Source organism: Urocampus carinirostris, chromosome 17, assembly GCF_059441175.1.
Source record: "Urocampus carinirostris isolate Australia breed hairy pipefish chromosome 17, RoL_Ucar_1.0, whole genome shotgun sequence".
Lineage (NCBI taxonomy): Eukaryota > Metazoa > Chordata > Actinopteri > Syngnathiformes > Syngnathidae > Urocampus > Urocampus carinirostris.
This window is the reverse complement of record NC_142365.1, coordinates 29,384,236-29,397,798: the sequence shown is the minus strand read 5'-3', so window position 1 is coordinate 29,397,798 and position 13,563 is coordinate 29,384,236. Positions and strand designations below refer to the sequence as shown.

Below are 13,563 nucleotides of genomic sequence, written 5' to 3'. Positions count from 1 at the left end.
CGGGTAAGATGCGAAATTTTAGCGGGTAATCGCGGGTGGAGCACGGTCATAGCACGTTTGTTCTGCGCCTGTATCGCGGTGTTATCACGTGCATTAGCGTGTGTACTGCGTATAAGCATGGTCAAATGCGATGTAGCCGCGGATACCCGCGATAAGGACGCGGAACAGTCGCCGGCATCTGTTTCGCGGGCATACCACGGGTAAACAGCGGGTTTAGCCAATTTTGCGAATTTTCCACCGCGTCTGCTTCACGGGCAGAAACTTCTGGCCGTGATTCAGCTGCGATACGCCGGTGAAAGACTGTGTGACCTTGCCTTCAATGAAGCATTTTTGGCTGGTGCAACTTACACTCTGGATTGTCTGATAGTCCGAAAAATATGGTACACTCATTAACAGTAAATGGCAATAATACCCTGCCTGATCTCTTCTACTTGTTCAGTCAATCAGAGCGTTTGAGGGGCACCGAATTGTTATTTTGTTGGTTTTAATTCCTTTTTCTGCCAATAATTATGGGTCACAAGAAAGGTAATGAGAAGAGGAAGGGCATATCAAAAATAGTGACCAAGAGGAAAATGATTGCAAAAACGAAAATGTTGTATAAGTGAGTAGCATTGAAGCGTTACTAGAAAGTACAGTAAATATCTAAAGAAGTTATATTTGTAAATTTTTTAACAGTATATTCCTTTTAATTTCCTACAACATTATATAAATATTGCTGATTAGGTAGTCGCTTTCTTGATATTTTAAATTTATTTTAGTATATGGCTATTTTGAATTGGCTTTAGGTGGTTGATCATATGAGATGTAGGCTTATATGAGAGTATATATGGGATTTGAAGTCATTTTGTTTTTCTGTGTCATGATTTGCCCATTGCCCTCACCTGTGGCCACACGTTTAGCCTCAGCTGCTGCTCGTTTTCTGATTGGTTCCCTTCCTATTTAAACACATCACTCTCATTCACTTCTTGTCAGTCCGTCAGCGAACCTCCACACATGCAAGGCAAGCACTTTTTGACTCATTTGGCTCCCATCTGTTCCATCCTGTCCTGTTTCCTGCTCCTCTGTCCCTGGTTTCCCGATCGTCTCTGGTTACCTGACTTGATTCTGTCCTCAGACCACGCTCTGATCTCCCGACCTGGCTGCCCGACTTGTTTCCGTCCTCCGACCACGCTCCGATCTTGAGGGCTTTCTGCTTTTCATGCCCAGCGAGCACTGGATCGCTGTCATTTGTTTCCCGGTGCCTGACTTCCCCGATTCCTCAATAAAGCTTTGTGTGAAACGTTACGCGTTTAGGTCTGTTGTCTGTTCTGGTTCTGACATTATGGTCATTGTGTTATTTTGTGTTTTTTAAAGCAGAGTATGTCATACTATCTCTGCTTACACAGTACACAATCTTTTCATTGGATACATTTGAAAAGTTGATTTTTTTTTTTCTCTATTTGGGTCGCAGCTTATCATGATGGCAGAATGGTGGGTCCTTAACTCAAACCAGTTAAGAACCAGTGCAATAGAGTGTGATGTTATAAGAAACAGCAATTTTTTGTCCTTGTGTCTTTGGGTCTTGAATTGCTAGTAAAAATGTACAAAGTTAAGTGGCTAAATGGTGAACATTAGGTCTGTTACATTTACAGTTCAGTTTAACTGAGAAAAAAAAGTCTTACAAAAGTCTGCTAGCTCACAGTTAAGACTCAATGTAAAAGTACATCAAAGGTTTAGTGGAACTAGAGCAATAGTGGGAAAACTACGGCCCAGGGTCCCCATACGGCCATCAGTCTTTTGAACCTTGCCTGCTGAATGAAAATGTTAATTGGAAATACGTCCAGTAATCCTTTGTTGTATCGCAGTTTACTTTTCACCGTTGCATTCTGATTGGCTAAACAGTGCCCCCGCCCCTTTTCTGTTTGTTTGTCAATAATGTTGTGGTCTAATTACACAAAGAGCAAAGCTACATTACGTACACGCAAATCGTTTTTACTGTGGAGTTTCTCTAAAAGCAACAAAATGCTCTTTTTTAACCATACAGGAGAGGACTTTTTTGACTAATTCAATACCATGTCATATATATATATATATATATATATATATATATATATATATATATATATATATATATTTATGGCGCAGCTCATTATTTGGTGTTAAGCCTCTGGCAAATGTTTTAGTAAGATGAATTACCATTAGATGGCAGGAGTGGCTTTGATCAAATTTTAGTCAACACATCGAGGTAGTCCAACATTCTAGTGTTATTTCCTGTATAGTGAGCATAGGCGTGGCGAAGCAGTTTAGTCAGAGTACCAAAGTTATGGATAAGTACGGTCAGTCAATGCTTTGAGCATTTTTTCCCAGAAAGATGAAGTTCTTTCATCATCGTTGTGACAATGAGGCATGACATATCTTGCCGGTTCGCAGGAACACGATTACCATGGTAACCAAAATTGTGTGCTCACAACACCGGAAACATTTGGTGCTGAAAAGTTCTTGCAAAGTTAATGTATCGTTCCTGCATAAGTTTAGTGTTTTTGCAATACAATTTTATTTTGCCAGCAAAGTGCCTTTGTGTTTATAGAAAGCAATGTTGCAATATCGCAACCAAAGAAACAAGGGAAAAGTTCGATTTGAAATCGATCCTTTCAGAAAAAGCTGTTTTTCTCGAAAATTTGTATTTTCAAGAAACTTAACAATGTTCAACTGATGTGTCCCATGCCTATATAGCCTCAGAACCAACTGTTTTTTAGGCCTTCAAAATGGCAAAAATTGTCTGCCACTGGCTTTTCCCATTTCAGAGACACGTCTGGCATTGAATGAGTTGAGTAATAAGATTCAAACATCCATTGATCATTTATTTCTGAGATAAGATCATATTACTGTAATGGGCCTTAATTTATTAGCAGTAGATGGGTCCAAATATTAGCAGCAACCTGGACAAGTTTTCCAAACGACTGCCCGCACGATTTTGTGGCTTGACATCATCTGACAGTGTGAGTGTGTAAAACTCTGCGTTCTCAAACTGGCAAATTCTTTGAATGGAGACGGTCGCTTTCGAAGCCAGCGAGGATGTCTTGGGGTTTGTCAGGATTAGTGTGAGAGCCCACTAATCTTCTCACCTCAGGAGAACGTTAGCTAGGAGCCTATCAGCTAATGGGGATCTTCATGAAAATAGCAAGCCAAATTGAATATCACGGGGCTAAGTAGACTTAGCAGCTGTGCGGCTGTTGCTCGTGCTAAATGGAAGAACTTGATCAAATTAACGATGACTGGGAGATAAATTAAGTTAAAATAGCTTTAAACACTAACACAATACCTGCGATTGGCTGGCAACCAGTTCAGGGTGTCCCCTGCCCACTGCCCGGAGATGGCTGGGATGGGCTCCAGCCCCCCCGCGACGCTAATGAGGATAAGCGGTACGGCTGATGAGATGAGATGAGACTAACACAATACTTCTGCCAGTTGAAAGTTGAAACCAAAATTAGCAATACTTTATATCATATCATGTAATCATTTTGCTGATCTAATTTATTTTTTTCATAATTTACTACTGGGTTTGTAGACTTTTTTCATGGCCAAATTTAGATAATTTTTAAGCAATTTCAAACGTAATTTTCCAATTTCTCCAGTACCATTAAAAGAAAAATCCATTGTGAATCATATATTTTGTAGAGCCACAAATATAGCTGTAATTTTTAATCTTGTGTGTGCATTTATCGATCTTGAGTTAATCACAAATGTATTCATTTAATTATTTATTTGTCTAAGCTTTCCCCATTTACTTGAAGGTTGCACTGTGAAAATAAAATATATCAAATAAAATAAAATATAAAAATGAAAAAAATCTGTGAGATTTTTACCGTTTTCTTATATTATGAATATAAAAAAGATGTAGTAGAACGTTTTTCATTCATCAGATTATATATAATTTTTGAACATTTTTCTAGAAAGAAAAACTAGATAAAAATAATTCTTACCCTTGAAAAATAGGTAAAAAAAGTAAAATTACAGCAAAATTATTCAACCAAATCACAATATCACGTGTTGAGCTACAATGACCACAAATGATAAGAAAGTCTTTACACCGACAATAGCACAATAATTTAACCTAAAATTGGTGCCAGAAAATAATTTTTAAACATTTTTGAATGGATCGTGTGCCAAAAGATTTTTTGATTGAAAAAAACATGCCTCTGCTCAAAAACATTGGAAAACACTTATTTATGTCAAACGATAATAATCCCCCAATATAATTTACCAAATATAATTAACTTTTACTTTCTACCGAAACACCCACTGATTTTCAAACTTGGTTTAAAGCAGGGGTCTTAACTATTTTTTAAACTTAATCGAGTGCAATGTCACATCCATGACATTTGGGGGCAGTGGTGTTCCCATTGGCAGAATGTAAGTTTTGTGATGAATAAGTTGTTTGCAATGAGCATTTGCACTTTTCACATAGCACAGAGTACGAAGTGTGGACTGTAAGTATAGCAAACACTCAAACTAAACCATGAAAAAAACATTTAACAGGGATGAGAACACAGGTGGACAAAGTCAGAGATAAAGAGATAATTGTCAGCCCTCACAAAAGCCAAGAAAAGGTAATATGACGACTCATATTTAGTGGCTGTGTGCATTGTGACTGGTTGGAGACCAGGAAAGACCAGTGTGTCTAAAAATGTTGGCAACTGTGAGCATGGAGTCAAGTAAATTGAGATGTAACTAAAAGACATTACACTCTAATTACACCAATAAGCTTCTTGGTGTTTTTCAGAAAAAACGTACAACACAAAGGCGTGGATGTTGGGGTCTGGCGAGCCTTCGTGCACCAGATAGTGCCTATTCGGTTTGTAATTGGGACAGGTATCGCCAATCACCTCACACCTGTCCCTAATTAGCCTGAAACTTCATAAGGACGTTTGGGACAGCACCCACTGTCGATGACTTTCATTTTCCACCATCACCTTTTTCCAATCCATCCTGCTTTATGAGGTTTGTGTTGCTAGTTCTGACAGTTTTATTGTTGTTTTTGATCATTGTTTTTTGTTGATTATTTTGTTATTAAAAGCCATCTGTTTTTAAGTACCTTGCACTGTCTTGCTTCCTGTTTTGGGTCCACTATAAAACCACAACATAATTGCCCCACCATGAAAGGACCCAGAGGGTAGCACCCAATGCCCCAACTGCGAGAAGAGTCCCTGGCCGCTTATGCTTCCTGTTACAGCAACGACCTTCAGCCGTCCTGTTTCTGGTGCCCCTGTAAATCTTTTCTTTTTTTTCGGGCTCCATCACCTTTTTCCAATCCATCCTGATTTATGAGGTTTTTGTTTCTGGTTCAGACGGTCGTTTTTTTGACCGTCTGTTACTTTGTTGATGATTTTGTTATTAAAAGCCAACTGCTTTTAAGAACCTAGCCCTGTCCTGCTTTCTGCATTTGGGTTCACCGTGAAACCGCAACAATAGATGTGACATGGATGGAGGAGATTGCTCGATATTGTTCCCATTAATACCGAGCGATCATTGTTTTGTCCCCACCAATCTTGTATGGTTCTAAAGGCTTTGGTGTAGCTTTATAGCGAGTATTAAGGCTCTGGGAATTATTTCAGTAGCAAGCTCCCTTTTGATGAGTCTTATGCCTATATAGCTACAGGTATCAATTTTCTATAGGCCATCATAAATGAGACAAAACCGTAAAACGTGGCTGGCTCCTTCCATTTGAGAGAAACGTCTGGCACTGAATGAGTTAGTATAAGTGCAGCCGACCCAAATTAGGAATTAGATTGTTAGTGATTAATTGGTTCATTTACATATATATTCCTAAACTTCTTTAATTTTAAAACACATTTTGAATAAAAAAAAATATGTAAAACATTTTCGAGAATTTCAAGACGTTTTTTCAGAGAGTTTATTGCGAAAAACTCAAATTGGCCCAAACTCACCCAGACCATAGCCCGGGTTAAAGGCCCCTTTAAATAAGTGTTGACGTTTACCAGTTAACTTGTTGGCTATAAATGGCCATAAGATTTTCCAAAGTAGAAGCTTCTGTAAGTAGATTTTACCTTGAAGGAGATCTCATACTGCTCTCCTCCCCAGATCTCCAGGCCGGCGTCGTATCCCCCAAGCTCCCAGAACCAGTTCCTGTCCACGGCGAACAACCCGCCCGCCATCACTGGAGACCTAAACACACATTTAACACAACGCATATGTTGCACTAGGGGTTTTGTAGTATCGCTGTATTTGTTGTTTTTTTAGTATTTTGTAGAATTTCTTCTACATTCAGATTCTTGTAGTATTGCTGATTTTGTAATATTACTGTTGTTTTATTTATTTGGTATTTGTACAGTAACATTTTTGTAGTATTGTGTAGTACTTATGTAGTCATTCTGTTGTAGTTCTAAAATTTATTTTTTTGTAGAATTTCTGTAGCATTTCTGTAGTATTCCTTTCATCATATTTTTGCAGTCGTATTTTTTATTGTCTTTCTTTTGTAATATTTTGTGGTTATATGATGGTTTTACCGTAGTTGTACTTTAGTAGTAGTTCTGTTGTGATATTTTTGTAGTAGATTTTTTTTATTTTTATAGTATTAGTGTTGTTGTATTTTTGTAGTATTTCCATCATCAATTATCATCGTATTTCTGTTTTGTAGCCTGTTTCAAACATATTATTTGAATTCAAAATATTCAAACTGTTGCTAAAAATCAGAAGAACATATTTTCCAATGTGACATGGGAGAATTGTTTTCATTTTTCCCAAAGTTAAAGAAATAATCTGCATTTCAAGGCTGATCAATTTTGCACATTTTAAATCCATTTTTTTTTCTTACCAGAATAATAAGTCATTCAAATACAAAAAAAATTTACTTGAATAAGTGAAACATGTACAGATGCATGAAGACCAAACCAAAGAATTATGGTTGACATTTTAAATTCAAATATTGATTAAGAAAAATAATCATTGTATTCAACTAAAAAAAAAACGTTTATTTTATGACAATATTTTGTTGCTTTTTAGTACAATACATGCTCATTTTATGTGGTAGTTTTTAAATTTTCCTACATTTTTAAATGTTTCTTGCGTTCATAAAGTAAGCATTTTGTGTGACTAGAAAAAAAAGATAAATAAATTATTTAAAATTTGAAAAAATAAATAATTCAAAACTTGTGAATTAAACGTGCATATATATTTTTATGGAATCAAACAAGCATTACCGGTAGTTGTCCAATCAGGTGTATACAATTTAAAGACAGTGTTTTCATTTTAAATCAGCGTTTCAACTCCACTCTGCAATTTCTATCGGGATTTTGGGTATGAAACGGGACCTTTAAGTCAGGGTTTCAAATTAATTTCATGAATTAAAACCAAGCTCCAAATTATAAACTTGCCCTTGGATTGGAGCCCTGTTTCTCTAACCTAAAGGTTAGGTTTCCAAACGCAGGTTATTAAAAAGCTGTCTACATAAAAAACAAAGACAGATATCCTTTTTTTAAACCACAAGTAGTTGTCATGGCTACGAGAGTTTCATTAGGTAGGCGCTGGTGTTATTGGCTAGGTACTCGACTCTGCCCAAAGTGGCCACCCGAGGAGGCTCAATTAAAGGAACGAGCTGGCGCCAGTGATCGTTATGATAAAGTGCTGCCCAAATTGACTGTCAGCGATGAAGAAAGCCTTGTTAGCCAGCTAAAAAGTACAATATATTTTTCACATAGCTGTTGTTTACCACCGTACTTACAATAAGGTTTTGAATCAGAGATCCATTTATCTGTATACTAGCCATATCCCCAAGTGGGATGTGGTTGGAGTCTAAAAACATACTTACATACACAAAACATTCATTCTACTTCAATCCTCCCAACCTGACACCGAACATTAAAGCCACAGCACAACAAGTGGTAAGTCGGTGTGCCATGCATCCTTTCATCAGCAGAGAGGCCCAGCAGCATACATTGGTTTATCCCTTCTGCATCACATGGTTCGATCCAAAACATTTAATTTCAAAGACAATCAACCCATTATGCTTATTTTACTTTCAAACCCCACGCCTCTGAGTAACCGTTTGTACGAAATACACGTTCATACAATGCATTCATTCACAGATCTCTACATTTGAACAGCACACCTATTGCCTTGCACCATTCACCTTAATATAGAGATAAGTGTTTCTCCAAACTTGGTTCAGGGCTTGAAGCCAAGATTGGGTTCTACAAGCCCGTGTTGAATGAAATTAGAGAATACGTTTTTGAAACCTGGTATATTGTTAGGATGCCACCAACCCCCACGGGGCACCAACCAGGAAGCAGGGCACACCTGAGCCCAATCCCTACGCATACATGTCCCTAATTATCCTAGGCCTTTACATCGACTGCTCGAACAGTACGCTTGGGTCAGGAGATTTGCATGTACACAGTCTCATGTGGTTTGTTTTGTTTCATGTTTCTTGTATGGACATGGTTGTTAGTTTTGTGACCCCTTGTTTGTTTTTTACTTTGTTCCTGGCATCTGCTTTTCCATTTTAGTCTTTGTTTTCGGTTTGGACTTCGTCAGGTTTTATTCTGGACATTTTATTTGCTTTGAGAGCCTTGTTTGAAACTTTGTTCCTGGTTTTGTTACTAAAAGCATTCTTATTTTGAGCACCCCAGTCTAGTTTCCAAACTCTCTTCACAAGGGTCCACCTGCAAAACCCAACAACTTTATCTTAAAACAACAGTTTGGATTAGAAATAAAGGTTTTAAGATTATTACTTTCTAATTGAGCAAGGGTTTTATTCAATCCCCTAAATGTTTAAAATAATTTTGTCATGGCTTGGGATTATAATACGGTTTCATTGCGAAATAAACTGGTCGATAGCTGTTTCAACTTGTGAGTGTGTGTGTGTATCCCTTAACCACTAGAGTCGCAAGTATAGCCTGATGGCGCCCATCCCTCTTTGAGCCAACAAAGGTTTCCACCCGAGTACGAGTCGCGTGTTTAGCCGAGTGTGCTAACCACTGCACTACAGAAAAATGTTTTTAAACGTCATGGTTATTAGGTTATATTTTCAGTTCTGAAAGTTTACGTTTCAAGGAAAATTGTGGTTGTTTTTATGCGTGTAACTGTAAAATGACAATTATGAAATCAATTAAGCCTTTTGTTTTTGCAGATGCTGTTTTTTTTTTGTCTTCGTTTTAATCCTAACAGCGTGGTAATGTATGGTGAGGTTCATGCCCGGTGATGCACAGTATGATGTACAAATAAGTTAACCGGCAGTGGCTCAGGAAGGAGAGCGCTAGGAGGTAGAGCGCTAGTCTTGGGATCAAGAGATCGCAGTTCGAATCCCAGCTCCTCCATGTTACATGTCGAAGTGTCCTTGGGTAAGACACTGAACCCCTAATGCCCCCAATAAGCAGGTTAGCGCCTTACATGGCTGCACAGCAGCTATTGGGAAATGTGAAGCACACTGTAAAGCGCTTTGGGAAGTCTTGACTTGAAAAGCGCTATATAAATGCAGATCATTACATTTAATTTCATTTACATCTTTTTTATTATCTTTTTGGTAGTGTAAGAATGCTATATATAAACTTTAGGATAGAAAACAACATTTCTTGCATACCTTAATCTGCAGACACTCAGCACAGTAATACGTCCATTATAAAAAAAGGTCCATGCAATGAAATAACAATTACTGGATGGCTTTACTTGCAGTGAGCTTGCTATTACGATTGCTATTTCTATAGATTGAGGCTGAGGTGCACGCCCAATCAGAATTGTTGTTCTTACCAGATTTTATTTATTTGGGCACCCCAACAGAAAAATGACATCAATATTTAGTCGATCCTCCTTTTGCAGAAAAAACAGCCTCTAAACAATTCTTAAAGCTTCCAATGGGGGTCTGGATTCTGGTTGAAGGTGTTTTTGACCATTCTTCTTTACAAAACATCGCCACTTCAGTCAGGTTTGATGGTTTCCGAGCATGGACAGCCCGCTTTAAATCACACCACAGATTTTCAATAATATTAAGGTCTGGGGACTGAGATGGCCATTCGAGAACATTGTACTTGTTCCTCTGCATGAACGCCTTAGTTGAATTTGAGCAGTGTTTGGGGTTGTTGTCTTGTTGAAGTATCCAGCCCCGGCGCAACTTCAGCTTTGCCACTGATTTGAGAACATTGTTCGTAAGAATCTGCTGATACTACTTGGAATCCATGCGACCTTCAACTTTAACAGGATTACAAGTAGCTACACTGGCCACATAGCCCCACCGCGTGATGTAATCACCACCAAATCTTACTGTGGGTAGAAAGTGTGTGTCTTGGAATGCTGTGTTCTTTTTCTGTCATGCATACCGCCCCTTGGTATGTCCAAATAACTCAATTTTAGTTTCATCAGTCCATAGCACCTTACTACAAAATGAAGCCGGCTTGTGCTAATGTGCTATAGCATACCTCAAGCGTCTCTGTGACATGTGCGCAGAAAAAGCTTCTGTCGCATTACTCTACCATACAGCATCTCCTTGTGCAAGGTGCGCCGAATAGTTGAACGATGTGCAGTGACACTATCTGCAGCAAGATCATGTTGTAGGACTTTGGAGCTGGTCTGTGGGATGAGTTTGACTGTTTTCACCATCCTTCGCCTCTGCTTATCTGAGATTTTTATTGGCCTGCCACTCCGGGCCTTAACTAGAACTGTGCCTGTGGCCTTCCATTTCCTCAATATGTTCCTCACAGTGGAAACTGACCGCTAGAGTTTTGTATTCTTCCCCTAAACCATTCTGTTGAACAATCTTTGTTTTCATGTCATTTGACAGTTTTTCTGAGGCTCCCATGTTGCCACTCTTCAGAGAAGATGCAAAGAGGAGAACAACTTGCAAGTGGTAGCCTTAAATGCCCCTTCTCATGATTGGCTTCACCTGTGTATGTTGGCCAAGGGTCAGTGAGCTTACCAAACAAATTTTGTGTTCCAATAATTAGGTATTCAAATCAATAAAACAACAAGGTTGCCCAAAATTAGTCACCTGCCTACTTATGTTTAAGTATCTATTGCACACTTTCTGTAAATCCTATGAACTCCATTTCACTTCCCAGATATCACTGTCTGCTACATGATATATTTAACTGAAATTGCATGGCTCACTCGGACATAACTGCCAACACTATCGCTTTACGCCTTTTAAAAAACGCTATTTAAAAATAAAATATATCCCTTATGTTTAATGTATACAACAACCAAAAATCCCGACTTGAGACTCGTATTTAAATTTATGACTGCTTAATTTCAAGTCTTTCAGTGTGAAAAAAAAACCCCTCCAATAATCGCATCCGTTTCCCCACTTTCGGTTTTAGACAAGCACAAATTGTTCTTTTGTTTTTGCTCTGAATCTGCTTCTCATATTAATATGTTACATAATTATATTAATAATATTCACAATATGAAGTGAAAATTCAGGGATTAAAAAAAAAGAGTTCCTAAAATTGTGAAGTTAAATGAGACTAAACACTGAAAAAATATGGCCATTTTTATATCCCCCTTACTGCACGTCACTGTAATTGTGATCCCACTGTTCACTTGTCAGCTTTCCTCCCTCTCAAGCTCACATTCTCGCATCAGGAGACTTATTTCCAAGGTGCCAAGACAGAAAATGTGACATTTTTTTCAGTCTGACGTTTTTATCAGTGTGACCTTGTCCCGTTGTCTGACGACCGAAGCTGTCACAACGTCCGTTTCTTTAGCCCGAGGCAATCCTCAAAAGGAATACCCCAAAAGTGCATGTATAAAAAGGTTATCGCGATTCCATTGTAGTACAAAAAGCGCCGCTCACTCAAACGGTTGGCTGGGATCGTCGCTCTGGAGCCGGGCCGGGATGGGGATGCGTTTGTAGTACATTTCCCAGTCGAAAGCGCCTCGCATGGCATCGCCTGCTTGCGTCTCATAGCCAAAGTTGTCGTGGTCGATTACGTCGATCATCGGGCACACCACCGACTTCCGGTTCTGAACGATTCGGTCTGCAAAGAAGACGACGTTATGTAAGGATTGCTGGAAAATTACCCAGGATTTAGTGGTTTAAATTTTATTTCATTGTCTATATCAGTGGTTTCGGTGGTCAGTCTCAGGGGTTCGGTGGAACTTCTGCTGTCGAGGTCAAAACACACCTCATCACGTCTATACGCATTGACAGGCCCTGCTTGACCATCATTGACTGCAGATGATCACGTGACATTGCTTGGCCAATCAGTGCTGTACACTCAGGAGTGATCGATGTGAATGTCATTGTAGTACACTGGCTTTCCAATAGATGAGCTGGGCACTGTGTGCGAGGCTTCACCAAGAGGGTGTGTTTTTACTGTCCTTGAGTTAAGCGCAATTGCCCCTCCATTACGTTAGGGGGCACCTCTCATTGGCAGATTGTGCGCTCGGTGGTAAAGCATCCAGCTGGGGGATTGCGTACATAAAATAATAGAGAAGCACTGTCGTAGTATGTTATGTAATTACTATAAATTTCAGACTACAGCGCGCAGTGGTCCTCATGAATAGGCAATAATTCTAAAATGAGTATCTCAACAAGCGAAGGCCTTGCATATGGTATAAAACCATGATAAAACACATCTTGTGAAGTTTTAGATGGATAGGACATGTTAAAAAGGTGCGCCAAGGCTGATTTGACCTGGTAATATAAGAAATCAGAGCTGTGCTTTAAAAACATTTTTTTTAAGTGCATTTGAAATTGGGTTCAAAACAATCACAATAGGTGTAAAGCATCAAAATAAACATGCGTGTCATATCGTAACATGTATTTTAGAATCATATTCTATATATCATAATATATTTTTCAAATCAGTTTCAAATATTATTTTGGCCACGCCAATAATTCAAGGCAGTGAGACTACTAAACTCTTTCCACACCCGGTAAGAGAAATTAACATTCATGACTGCATATCAACTTGTACACACCTGTGGATTGTATTTATATTTTACCCATTATATATTTTATCTTTTACATGTTTACATTTTCACTTTATTTTTATTACTGCCACTATTGCTGCTGCCTGGAACATTTTATTGTATATCTTGCCTTATAAGTCAGTAGTTTTACATCGGTGTAGCTGAAAGGTCATTGCGCTTTTATTGGTGAGTATTGTTTAAGGTTAATACCGTTCTGTGCATCTGCACTTTATTGTTGTCAATGTCTGTGCACAGAGGAGGGTAAAATGAAATTTTGATTTATTGTATGTTAAGCACATCTGAGGAATTGACAATTAAATTGACTTGACTTTGAAAAGTATGGCGAATGTAACAAGGAAAGCACCAGAGGTCTGGCTCACCGGCCAGCCAAACACCCAGCCAATGATGGGAAAGCAGCAGCCCTCCTTGAGGGAAGTGCTTAGTCGGTTCTTTTACTTCCACAATCATGAAAAAAAGACAGTGAAGGAGGCAGCGAGCTTAGTGGTGGAGGAGGTGTTCACCTTTTGGGAGAGGGCCAAGATCTCCACATAGGCCGAAATGTCTTCATATTTCAATCCATACAAACCATGTTGAGCAAAAAAAAAAAAAGTGGTCGAACATATGTAAAGGATATGGATTCTCAAGTCACATGCAAAGGGA

At 38.6% G+C, this 13,563-nt stretch overlaps 1 protein-coding gene across 1 annotated transcript in view; it reads right to left on the bottom strand.

Moving 5' to 3' along the window:
* The window catches only part of LOC148349735 (polypeptide N-acetylgalactosaminyltransferase 10-like), an 89,841-nt gene that overhangs the window by 21,800 nt on the left and 54,478 nt on the right, over positions 1–13,563 (bottom strand). Inside the window, exons 6-7 of the mRNA XM_088321443.1 lie at positions 11,783–11,966; positions 6,048–6,165 (exon numbers count right to left, since the gene is read on the bottom strand). Of these exons, the coding sequence (XP_088177569.1) occupies positions 6,048–6,165; positions 11,783–11,966 (302 nt within the window). The remainder of the gene's footprint in view (positions 1–6,047; positions 6,166–11,782; positions 11,967–13,563) is intronic.